At 49.0% G+C, this 11,309-nt stretch overlaps 1 protein-coding gene across 1 annotated transcript; it reads left to right on the top strand.

Annotated features, from left to right (window-relative positions):
• Positions 1-3,317: 3,317 nt before the first annotated feature.
• LOC121855090 (mucin-2-like) lies at positions 3,318-8,671 on the top strand. The gene is made up of 5 exons (XM_042349921.1): positions 3,318-3,397; positions 4,570-5,196; positions 6,170-6,700; positions 7,032-7,350; positions 7,694-8,671. The coding sequence occupies exons 1-5, from the start codon at positions 3,318-3,320 to the stop codon at positions 8,669-8,671; spliced, it is 2,535 nt and encodes an 844-aa protein (XP_042205855.1).
• Positions 8,672-11,309: the final 2,638 nt, after the last annotated feature.

The following is an 11,309-nucleotide window of genomic DNA, read 5'->3' as shown; positions in this document are numbered from 1 at the left end:
GCAAGTTCGACTGCAAACTCCTTGTATATTTGAGAGGGAGGTCAATTGGGGTCGTGGAGCGTTTGGATTTAAATTTCAGGAGTCTGTTGGCGATTTCATATGGTTGGACACTGTGTGTGTGTGTGTGTGTGTGTGTGTGTGTGTGTGTGTGTGTGTCATGCCATTTTCATCAGTGCATACGCCCCAACACTGGATGCAGATGGTGACGTCAAGGAGGCCTTTTATGCCGACAGAGTGCTAAGTTTCATCCCCAGAGAAGATAGGGTTGTGCTCCTTGGTGACTTCAGTGCCAGAGTTAGCAGAGATGCTGACATTTGGCAGGGAATCATAGGGAGAAATGGATTAGGCAAGTGTAATCCCAACGGCCTACTCCTCCTCAGCAAGTGTGCTGCACACAACCTCACCATCAAGAATACCTTGATCAGGCAGACCTTCAAGTTCAAGGGTTCGTGGCAACACCCAAGATCCAAACACTGGCATCTCATTGACTACATCAGTGTCAGAGAAAGAGATCGCCGAGATGTCCTCATCACCTTAGCAATGCGTGGCTCAGACCACTGCGACACTAATCATCGGTTCGTCAGAGCCAAGCTCTCACTTCACATCGCCCCAAAACGTCGGAGGCAACAAGCCTCCAGAAGAGGTTTTAACGCTAAGAGCCTGGAGGATCCAGCGGTAGCACATGCTTTCAGAGATAAGCTCGAACATGGGCTGATAAACAACCCGACAACAAACAACCGAAATCCCAGTGCCGAATGGGGTTATTCTTGACACTCTCGTGACAAAGACCAGCAGAGAGACCTTCGGCCAGATCGAAAGAATACACCAGGACTGGTTTGATGAAAATTACCCGGAAATCAATGTACTTGTCAAAGATACCTTCCACAAGAAGAAAACTGTGGCTCAGCGCGAACTTCACAGACTAAAGAAGGACTGGTTTTACAAATAAAGCACGTGAAACGCAAAAAAAAAAAATTGCAGATCAACACAAGATGTGCGAATTATTCAATTCTATTAAAACATTTTTTGGGCCAATCTCTCATGGCACAGCCCCCACCCGCTCATCCGACGGTAACTCCCTGATTAAAGACAAAGAAGGCATCCGCCAGTGCTGGAAAGAGCAGTCCCAATTGCTGCTCAACCGACCACCGATGTGGATGTCCTGACTACCCAGCAGTTCCCTCAGCATCCACAGCTGACCCATCTCAGTTATCCTCCATCCCTGCATGAGGTAGCTTCTGTCACCAAACAGATGAAAAATAACAAAGCCTTGGGGCCTGATGGAATCCCAGCCGAGGTGTATAAAGCAGAAAGACCTCTGCTTACTAGCCGTCTTAAAGACGCCTCCATCGTCAATATTTATAAGAACGAGGGAGACCGGTCAGACTGTAGCAACTACACAACTACCGCAAGATTTCGTTGCTGTCCATAGCTGGAAAGATTATTGCCCGAGTCCTTCAAAACAGACTTCTCCCTGAGGCAGAAAACTTCCTCCCAGAATCTCAATGTGGCTTTAGAGTTTAGACCATCACGTGGCACCACTGACATGATCTTTGCTGCCCGCCAGACACAGGAAAAGTGTAGATAACAGCGTCCCAGCCTCTACATAGCCTTCATCAACCTAACCAAAGTCTTCGACTCGGTCAACAGGGAAGCCCTTGGCAGATCCCCAGCCGTTTTGGCTGCCCACCAAAATTCATCGCCCTTGTGACGCAACTCCACATTGTCATGAACGGCAGTGTCCTGCACAATGGCACCCAGTCTGAGTTCTTCCCCATCCAAAAAGGGAAGAAAAAAAAGAATGTGAACTGGTGCCAACTCTCTTTTCCGTTTTTTGGCTGCATTTCTTACTCATGTCAGTGCCAATTTTGCCAGCAGGGTGGACATCGAGTATTGAATGAAGGATTTTCAACATAAGACGACTCCAGGCAGGGTAAAGGTGTTAGCAACGTCCATTACTGAGCTTCAGTATGCAGAAGACCTCACCCTTGTCGCTCACACTGAACTCAACTACAGATCCTGAACACCTACGTAGATGCGTATGCACACTTCGGCCTTGAGGTGAATGTAAGTAAGACTCAGATTCTCTTTCAGCCTGCCCCTGGTTCAGCCACACCTCCACCATCCATCCTGCTTAACGGTACTACCTTCTCTAATGATACCCACTTGCGGTATCCCGGCTCCCACCTGTCCACCACTATGGACATCGATGAAGAGATTCAACATCGGACCAAATGTGCCTCTCAAGCCTTTGGTAAACTCCGTACCCGTGTCTTCAACTGAAGGGGGCTGAAATTATCTACAAAGTTGCATGTACTGTATATTGAGCAGTGGTCCTCCCCACCCTGCTATATTGCAGCGAGACATGGGTCATATACAGGAGGCACTTCAAGGCACTTGAAAACTTTCACCAACGAAGTCTGTGTTCTATCCCCTGGAAGGGCGGAAACGACCTTCCTGCTCGTTACCGCTGCTTACTCGTTTGTTTGCTGGCGCGACCCCCACTTGGGGGGGTTGGATGGAGGTGTGAACGGCGCTGCTACCTGTGTCACCGGCAGATTGACTCCAGCCGTCAGTACAGTCACTACCTCCCCCGCTGCTCGTCAAATTCTGGCTGTGATCTCATCAAAGGCTCGGGACTCATGGGCTGTGTCCCCAGACCTTCACCTATCGACTGTCAATCTCTGGCCCCCATACCACGACCGTCAGTTCATCTCCTCCGTCTGTGCCCCGGTGTCCTCCTGTACCAAGACACCGGCCGCTGTCGCTCGAGTGGATCACTGCGTTCCAGAACCTTCCCCAGGGCCGCTGCCGTAGGAAATATTTGTTCATTGTTTGATTCTATTGTTGTTTGATTCCATTAATTGCTGACTCCCTTTTATTGTTGATTTTATCAGTTGTTGACTCCCATTAATTGTTTGATATTTTTAATTGTTTGATTCCATTAATTGTTTGATTCCATTAATTGTTGGACTTCCATTAACTGTTGACTGCATTAATTGTTTGACTCCCGTAATTGTTTTCATGTTTATTGAGTGGTGTCAGAGTTTTGTGTTATATTTTTATAGTAAAGAGATGTCGATCTCAAACAGTTGTTTGTTATTCCTCAGAAAACCATGGTCCTTCACTTTCCTTTTTTTAAGATCCTGATTAGTTTGGTAAGGGATTTCTATCCCTGAGTCCCAGGCCTTTACGCCCCCCTATTTCGTTGGGAAGACAAGAGAAAAAATGACAGTATTCTCGCTGACACCAACTGTAGGAGCCTCGAGTCTACTATTATCCATGCAAAACTAAGTTGGACTGGCAATGTTGCCCTCATGGACGACAGCAGACTGCCAAAGCAGACAGCGGACTGCCTAACGAGTGGTAAATATAACGCTGGCGGGAACCGGAAAAGGTATAAGGATAGTCTTATGACAAACCATAAAAAGTGCCAAATCGACCCCCTCACCTGGGAGACCATCACTCCACACTGTAAAGCCTGGAGGAACACCATACGAGAAGGTGTCAATATTTTCAATTTAACCTGACTGCATACCGAGGCAGGAACGCGCCGGAAAGATGCTGCCATCGCCTTTCCCACACTAGATGTAGCCCTCCACATGTGCAACAATCACCTGTTGAATGATAACCTTCCATATATAAATGATTTTACTCTTTATGTGCTCAATTTACAGTTTTGTTTATTTTTTCCAACATTGCTCATTGTTTAGGTTGCCATATTTATCAAAATGAGTCAAGGATTGTTTCTAGAAAAAAATATATATGGGGGATGACTCAGTTCCATATGCCAGTGCCAGACGAGGATGACACTGGCGGAGATAATAGTGTCATCCCACATATCTGTCACCTGACAGTGTCACCCTCAGTCTGGCACCTATCACGACCCAGTGTCTCTTCAAACTTATCCAAAAAGACACAGAGCTGAACAAAATTGATATTGCTAACGGTAGCACCTGACTCACACCTATCTTCCAATGGAACGTAAATGACAAATCTATAGCCACATGACTCAGAAAGAGGAGAGAGGCAGGGACAGACATCTCTGCCCAGAACCAAGTTCTGGAGAAGACACAGGAGGAGAAGCAGGGACAAACACTGTATGGCGTAAATGAGCGTATGCACAAGTGCTGTCCTCTAGTGGCGTGAGTGACGTGTGCATGAGTGCTGTCCTCTAGTGGCGTGAGTGACGTGTGCATGAGTGCTGTCCTCTAGTGGCTTGAGTGACGTGTGCATGAGTGCTGTCCTCTAGTGGCGTGAGTGACGTGTGCATGAGTGCTGCCACCTGACGGTGTGAATGAAGTTGGATGTCTGAGTAGTTCGATGACATAGTACGAGGTTTCGTGCGATACAGATTGTTTCATGCTGCACCACTGCACAGACCTCTTCCAGTAAACTGCATCTGTGAAGACTGTTTCATTGAGCCGTCAGTAACCAAGTAGAACTTTAACAGGTACCCGACAGAGTCACCCCCAGTCTGGCACCCGATAGTGTGTGTGTTCACTCCCAGTCTGGCAACCGACAGAGTCACTCTCAGTCTGGTACCCGACAGTATGTTTTCACTTCCAGAGGGCACCCAATAGTGTGTGTCACTCCCAGTCTGGCACACGACAGTGTCACTGCCAGTGTGGCACCCGACAGTCTCCGCCAGTCTGGCACCCGACAGACTCACCCCCTAGTCTGGCACCCAGACAGAGTCACTCCCAGTCTGGCACCCGACAGTGATACCCCCAATCTGACACCCGACTGTGTCAGCTCCAGTTTGGCACCAAACAGTGTTACCCCCAGTCTGGCACCCGACAGTGTTACCGCCAGTCTGGCACTCGACAGTGTCACTCCCAGTCTGGCACCTGACAGTGCCACCCCTACTCTGGCACCCGACAGTCACTCCCTGTCTGGCATCCGACAATGTCACCCCCAGTCCGGGACCCGACAGTGCCACTCTCAGTCGGGAACCCGACTATCACTACCAGTCTGGCACCCGACAGTGCTCTGGCACCCGACAGTACAATCTGACACCCGACAGTGTCACCCCCAGTCTGGCACCCGACATTGCCATCCCAGTCTGACACTCGACAGTGCCACCCCCAGTCTGGCACCCGACAGTGTTACCCAAGGCTGGCACCCGACAGTGCCACCCCAGTCTGACACCCGACAGTGCCACCCCCAGTCTGGCACCCGACAGTGTTACCCCCAGTCTGACACCCGACAGTGTCACCCCCACTCTCTTGTCTCTGAAGCCAGACACAAATATGCGTGCCTTGTTGACCGGGGTGTCAGGGTCAAACTGTTGTGGATCCCCTCTCACATAGGCCTCATAAAACATGACAGAGTTGATGCCCTCGCCAAACTCGCGTCTAACAAAGACACCGTTGAATACAATTTGGGTCTGTCAAAAAGAACCCTTAAAGCTGTAATTAGGAAAGAACTTATTGATGAGTTTGACGAAATGAGACGAGTGCAAACAGGCACTAGTCGGTCCATAGTTTAACCATGATGAGATGTATCAAGTGAAACATGTATATGGAGCAAGTAACAAGATCACTAGATTACAAGATGTTGTAACCGCTAGATTAAGGTTAGGATATAAGTACCTTTGGCAGTATGTTCCTCAAGCAGATGTAAACAAAACTAAATATAAAGTGCGTGGCCAGACATATGGCCACACACTTGAACACTACGTCCTCGACTGTGTGAAGATAGAACCTTTTAGGGACAGGTCCAAGCACAGTGTGTGTGAAATGGCACAACACTTCATCTCTAATGGCAAGATAGCCGACATATTAAGACTGTATCCACTTTTTTGCACTTAGTAACTATATCAGTTCTCATGTACAGAACCAAATACGCAATGTGCTTGAATACTTCTCACGTAAATGTGAATAACAAATTGTGAGGCCAGACATACTGCCTCACACGCCTGTACTCACGCATTTGTGAATAAGTTACCCTTTATGTATAGAACTAAACAAATAATGTAATTGAAATACTGTGTAACATTCAGTGCCATAATATCCTGACAACGGGGGTTAATTATTATGACCCGTTGTAATCTCTACTCTGTAATCCTATTGCGCTACCGCTCACAGGATGAGTGTGGGGTGCACAATAGTGTAGCCGCTGTAAGCGGCAAAATAAAAAAAATCAATCCCATTCTGGCACCCGACAGTGATACCCCCAATCTGACACCCGACTGTGTCAGCTCCAGTTTGGCACCAAACAGTGTTACCCCCAGTCTGGCACCCAACAGTGTTACCGCCAGTCTGGCACCCGACAGTGTTACCGCCAGTCTGGCACCCGACAGTGTCACTCCCAGTCTGGCACCTGACAGTGCCACCCCTACTCTGGCACCCGACAGTCACTCCCTGTCTGGCATCCGACAATGTCACCCCCAGTCCGGGACCCGACAGTGCCACTCTCAGTCGGGAACCCGACTATCACTACCAGTCTGGCACCCGACAGTGCCACCCCCAGTCTGGCACCCGACAGTGTTACCCAAGGCTGGCACCCGACAGTGCCACCCCAGTCTGACACCCGACAGTGCCACTCCCAGTCTGGCACCCGACAGTGTTACCCCCAGTCTGACACCCGACAGTGTCACCCCCACTCTGGCACCCGACAGTGTTACCCCCGTCTGGCACCCGACAGTGTCACCCCAGTCTGGCACCGACAGTGTTACCCAACGCTGGCACCCGACAGTGTAGTCTGGCACCTGACAGTGTTGCCCCATGTCTGGCAATCGATAGTGTCAGCCCCACTGGCACCCGACAGTGTCACTCCCAGGCTGGCACCCTGACAGTGTTACCCCCAGTCTGGCATCCGACAGTGTCCCCAGTCTGACACCCGACAGTGTCACTCAGTCTGACACCGACAGTGTCACCCCAGTCTGACACCGACAGTGTTCCCCCAGTCTGGCATCCGACAGTGTTACCCCCAGTCTGGCACCCGACAGTGTCACCCCCAGTCTGACACCCGACAGTGTCACCCCCAGTCTGACACCCGACAGTGTTACCCAGTTTGGCATCCGACAGTGTCACTTCCAGCCTTGCACCCGACAGTGTCACCCCCAGTCTGGCACCCTTCAGTGTTAACCCCTGTCTGGCACCCGACAGTGCACCCCCAGTCTGGCACACGACAGTGTTACCAAGGCTGGCACCTGACAGTGCCACTAGTCTGACACCCGTCGGTGCCACCCAGTGTGAACTCGACAGTGTCACCCCAGTCTGGCACCCGACAGTGTTACCCAAGGCTGGCACCCGACAGTATCACCTCATTCTGGCACCCGACAGTGTTACCCCCAGTCTGACACCCGATAGTGTCACCCCAGTCTGGCACCCGACTGTGTACAAGGTTGGCACCTGACAGTGCCCCCAGTCTTGCACCGACAGTGTTACCCCAGTCTGACACCCGACAGTGTTACCAGTCTGGCACCCGACAGTGGTCTGGCACCCAGTGCAGTCTGGCACCCGACAGTGTTACCCCCAGTCTGCACCCGACAGTGCAGTCTGGCACCTGACAGTGTTACTGTCTGCACCCGACAGTGTTACCCCCAGTGCACTGACAGTGCAGTCTGGCACCGACAGTGTTACTCCCAGTCTGGCACCCGACATGTTACCCCACTGCACTGACAGTGTTACTGTCTGGCACCTGAGTCTGGCACCCGACAGTGTTACCCCAGTCTGGCACCTGACAGTGTTTCAGTCTGGCACCCAGGTTACTCCCCAGTCTTGCATCCGACAGTGTTACCCCCAGTCTGGCATCCGACAGTGTTACCCCCAGTCTGGCACCTGACAGTGTCAAGTCTGACACCCGACAGTGTCACCCCCAGTCTGACACCCGACAGTGTTACCCCCAGTTTGGCATCCGACAGTGTCACTTCCAGCCACCCGACAGTGTCACCCCCAGTCTGGCACCCTTCAGTGTTAACCCCTGTCTGGCACCCGACAGTGCCACCCCAGTCTGGCACACGACAGGTGTTAAAGGCTGGCACCCGACAGTGCCACCCTGTCTGACACCCGTCGGTGCCCCCAGTGTGGAACTCGACAGTGTCACCCCCAGTCTGGCACCCGACAGTGTTACCAAGGCTGGCACCCGACAGTATCACCCCCATTCTGGCACCCGACAGTGTCTGACACCCGATAGTGTCACCCCCAGTCTGGCACCTGACTGTGTTACCCAAGGTTGGCACCCGACAGTGCCACCCCAGTCTTGCACCCGACAGTGTTACAGTCTGGCACCGACAGTGTACCCCAGTCTGGCACCAGACAGTGTTACCCCAGTCTGGCACCCGACAGTACCCCCAGTCTGGCACTCGACAGTGTTACCCCCAGTCTGGCACCCGACAGTGTTACCCCAGTCTGGCACCCGACAGTGTTACTTCCCCAGTCTGGCACCTGACAGTGTTACCCCCAGTCTGGCACCTGACAGTGTTACCCAGTCTGGCACCCGTGTCTGGCACCCGACAGTGTTACCCCCAGTCTGGCACCCGACAGAGTTACCCCCAGTCTGGCACCCGACAGTGTTACCCCCAGTCTGGCACCCGACAGTGTTACCCCCAGTCTGGCACCCGACAGTGTTATGCAAGACCCTACGAGTGCGATACAACAACCCTAATCATAACTATTCTGTTAATTGCACTTTCCGGATACTGACGATAGGGAGAAAGTTCTAGGCGTTGTGCTAGTTCATTCACTGAAGGCGGTGCAACAGGTGCGTGGCAACATTAAGGAAAGCAAGTCGAGATTTGTTTATAATAAAGCGGACCTTTGAATACAACGATAGAAAAATACTCCTTCAACCCAATCACCAGAAAGATCAAACATCCTCGGGAAAGGAGCAACACAGAGCGACTGAGATGATTCCGGAACTATGTCATTTCGATTATCCAAGTAGACTGAGGGACTTAGGACTAACAACCCTTCAGACAAGACTCAATAGGGCAGATCTGATTGAAACATTCAAAAGCCTGAAAAGGGTGGAAAATTTGAACCCGGAACATTTCTTTGCTATGTCACGCACCACTAACACGAGAGGATATAACGACAAGCTCGCCAAGTTATGTAAAATGGAAATAAGGAAATGCTTTTTCACACAGAGGCTGGTACACCTATGGAACGGTCTATCAGCCCAAGCTGTAGAACGAAGAACTGCACTGGGCTTCAAAGCAGCCTTAAAAAAATTTACCAAGAACACTGGAAGGATCCTACAAGGCCACTGGCCTCCTTCCCTTGGCATGGCCATCCTCAGTGCGTCACCATTAGGTAAATAAGGTAAATAAATATATTTAGAAACAGCTAAAAGATTTTTTCATCCATAATTGCCCCCAACCCTTGAGCCACGCGAACGTCACCGTAAGAGCTTGACCATGGAGGACTTACAGTATGTGAGTGTATAATTACCTTGGTGTGTTTATGTCTTTCAGAGTTACAATTTTGATTTTAGTATTTGCTGCAGTACATGTTCCTTATAACACTTAAATAAAATTGTCTTAGTGACCAAGAAAACATTGATCATCTCTCTCTCTCTCTCTCTCTCTCTCTCTCTCTCTCTCTCTCTCTCTCTCTCATCTTCTTACTGTCTTCATTGTCTATCTTTAATTTACTCATTAGTTATTCCCACTTTCCCCGTTTTTATCTTATTTTTATAATTCTCTTCCCTTCTCTCCTTATTCTATATACGTACTTTCCATCTACTTTCTTCATCATATACTCTTACTTTCTCTCACTCGCCATTTACTTTCCTTCTTTATCTCTATTTTCCTTCACTATCCTCTTACCATTTCCTTATTTTCTCCTTCTTTCTTCCCTTACTTTCGCTCAACCGTTTCTTTCATTCCTTCATTCTCTCCCGCTGCTTTCATTTATATATTTACATTACATTCCTTTTATTTTCCCTTTCTTTCTTTGTCCTCACTTTATCACTTTCTCCATTTAATTCCCTCTTAGTTTCCATCACTTTCATTTTCTCTAACTTTATCTATATTATCTCTCACACTCTTCTCTTCATTTCAATCATTCTTTCACTTCATTTTATCATATCATTTTCCCAATTTTATATCACTTTTCCTCCCCCTCACTTTCCTTCCCTGCCTTCCGTTAGTTTCCCTCTCACTCACTTTCCATTCTTGTTTTCCCTCTCTGTTCCTCATTCCTCCTTACTTTCCCTCTCTGTCTCCCTTCAGTTTCCATTCTTGTATACCCTGAGCCTCCCCTCTCTCTCATTTTTCCTCCCTCTACCTCTCAGTTTCCCTCCTTCTACCCTTCATTCTACCTCACTCTTCCACGCGCCTCACCGGAAGCGTAACATGAGTAGCAGTGGAACAAAGCCGACCTGCAGGGTGAAGTGACCTCTCTCTCTCTAAACAAGCTACATAAACGACAAAGCAGTTTTAGATACATTGCTGGGTTGACAAAAACACTTTTTTTTAACCAAAACCATGTTTGTATTTTATTGCTATTGTATTGGCTTTAATACGGTTTAAGTATTTTAGTCCTTTATGTAACATTTTAATATGCTATATATCATAAATATTACATTCAGGATGATATAGTAATCATTTATAATCTTTTCCATCTCAAAGAATCGGTATGCAAAGGTCAAAGGCAAAGACTAAGTTCATCTTAAAGCATGGAAAAACTATTCTACTTTTACAGTTTTAAAGAATTCATTTAAGTAGAGAGAGAGAGAGAGAGAGAGTGCAGTGGCCACTTGGCTCCCATGGACCCGTATAATATGTTTCACTTTCATTCCCCATTTTCTCTTATTGTTGTCCTGCTGTTCTCATAGAATGCTTTTTCAGCCTTTAATAGCCTTCCTCCCACCCCATACACTTGTAATGCCTCCCACAATGCTCTTCTGTTCACCTTCCCACCCTATACACTTGTAATGCCCACAATCCCACAATGCTCCCCTTCTGTTCACCCCTTGTAATGCCTCCCACCCTACACTACACTTGTTCAATGCCTCCCACAATGCTCTTCTGTTCACCCCTTCCTCCCACCCTATACACTTGTAATGCCTCCCACAATGCTCTTCTGTTCACCCCTTCCTCCCACCCCATACACTTGTAATGCCTCCCACAATGCTCTTCTGTTCACCTTCCTCCCACCCCTATACACTTGTAATTCCTACACAATGCTCTTCTGTTACCTTCTCCCCACCCATACACTTATAATGCCTCCTACAATGTCTTCTGTTCACCTTCCTCCCCTCCTTACACACTTGTAATGCCTCCCACAATGCTCTTCTGTTCACCCCTTCCTCCCACACCCTACCCCTTCCTCCCACACTTGTAATGCCTCCCACAATGC

This window comes from Homarus americanus, unplaced genomic scaffold (genome assembly GCF_018991925.1).
Source record: "Homarus americanus isolate GMGI-L3 unplaced genomic scaffold, GMGI_Hamer_2.0 scaffold15682, whole genome shotgun sequence".
Classification (NCBI taxonomy): domain Eukaryota; kingdom Metazoa; phylum Arthropoda; class Malacostraca; order Decapoda; family Nephropidae; genus Homarus; species Homarus americanus.
Note: the sequence above shows the minus strand (reverse complement) of the source record. Positions and strands in the feature narration are given on the sequence as shown.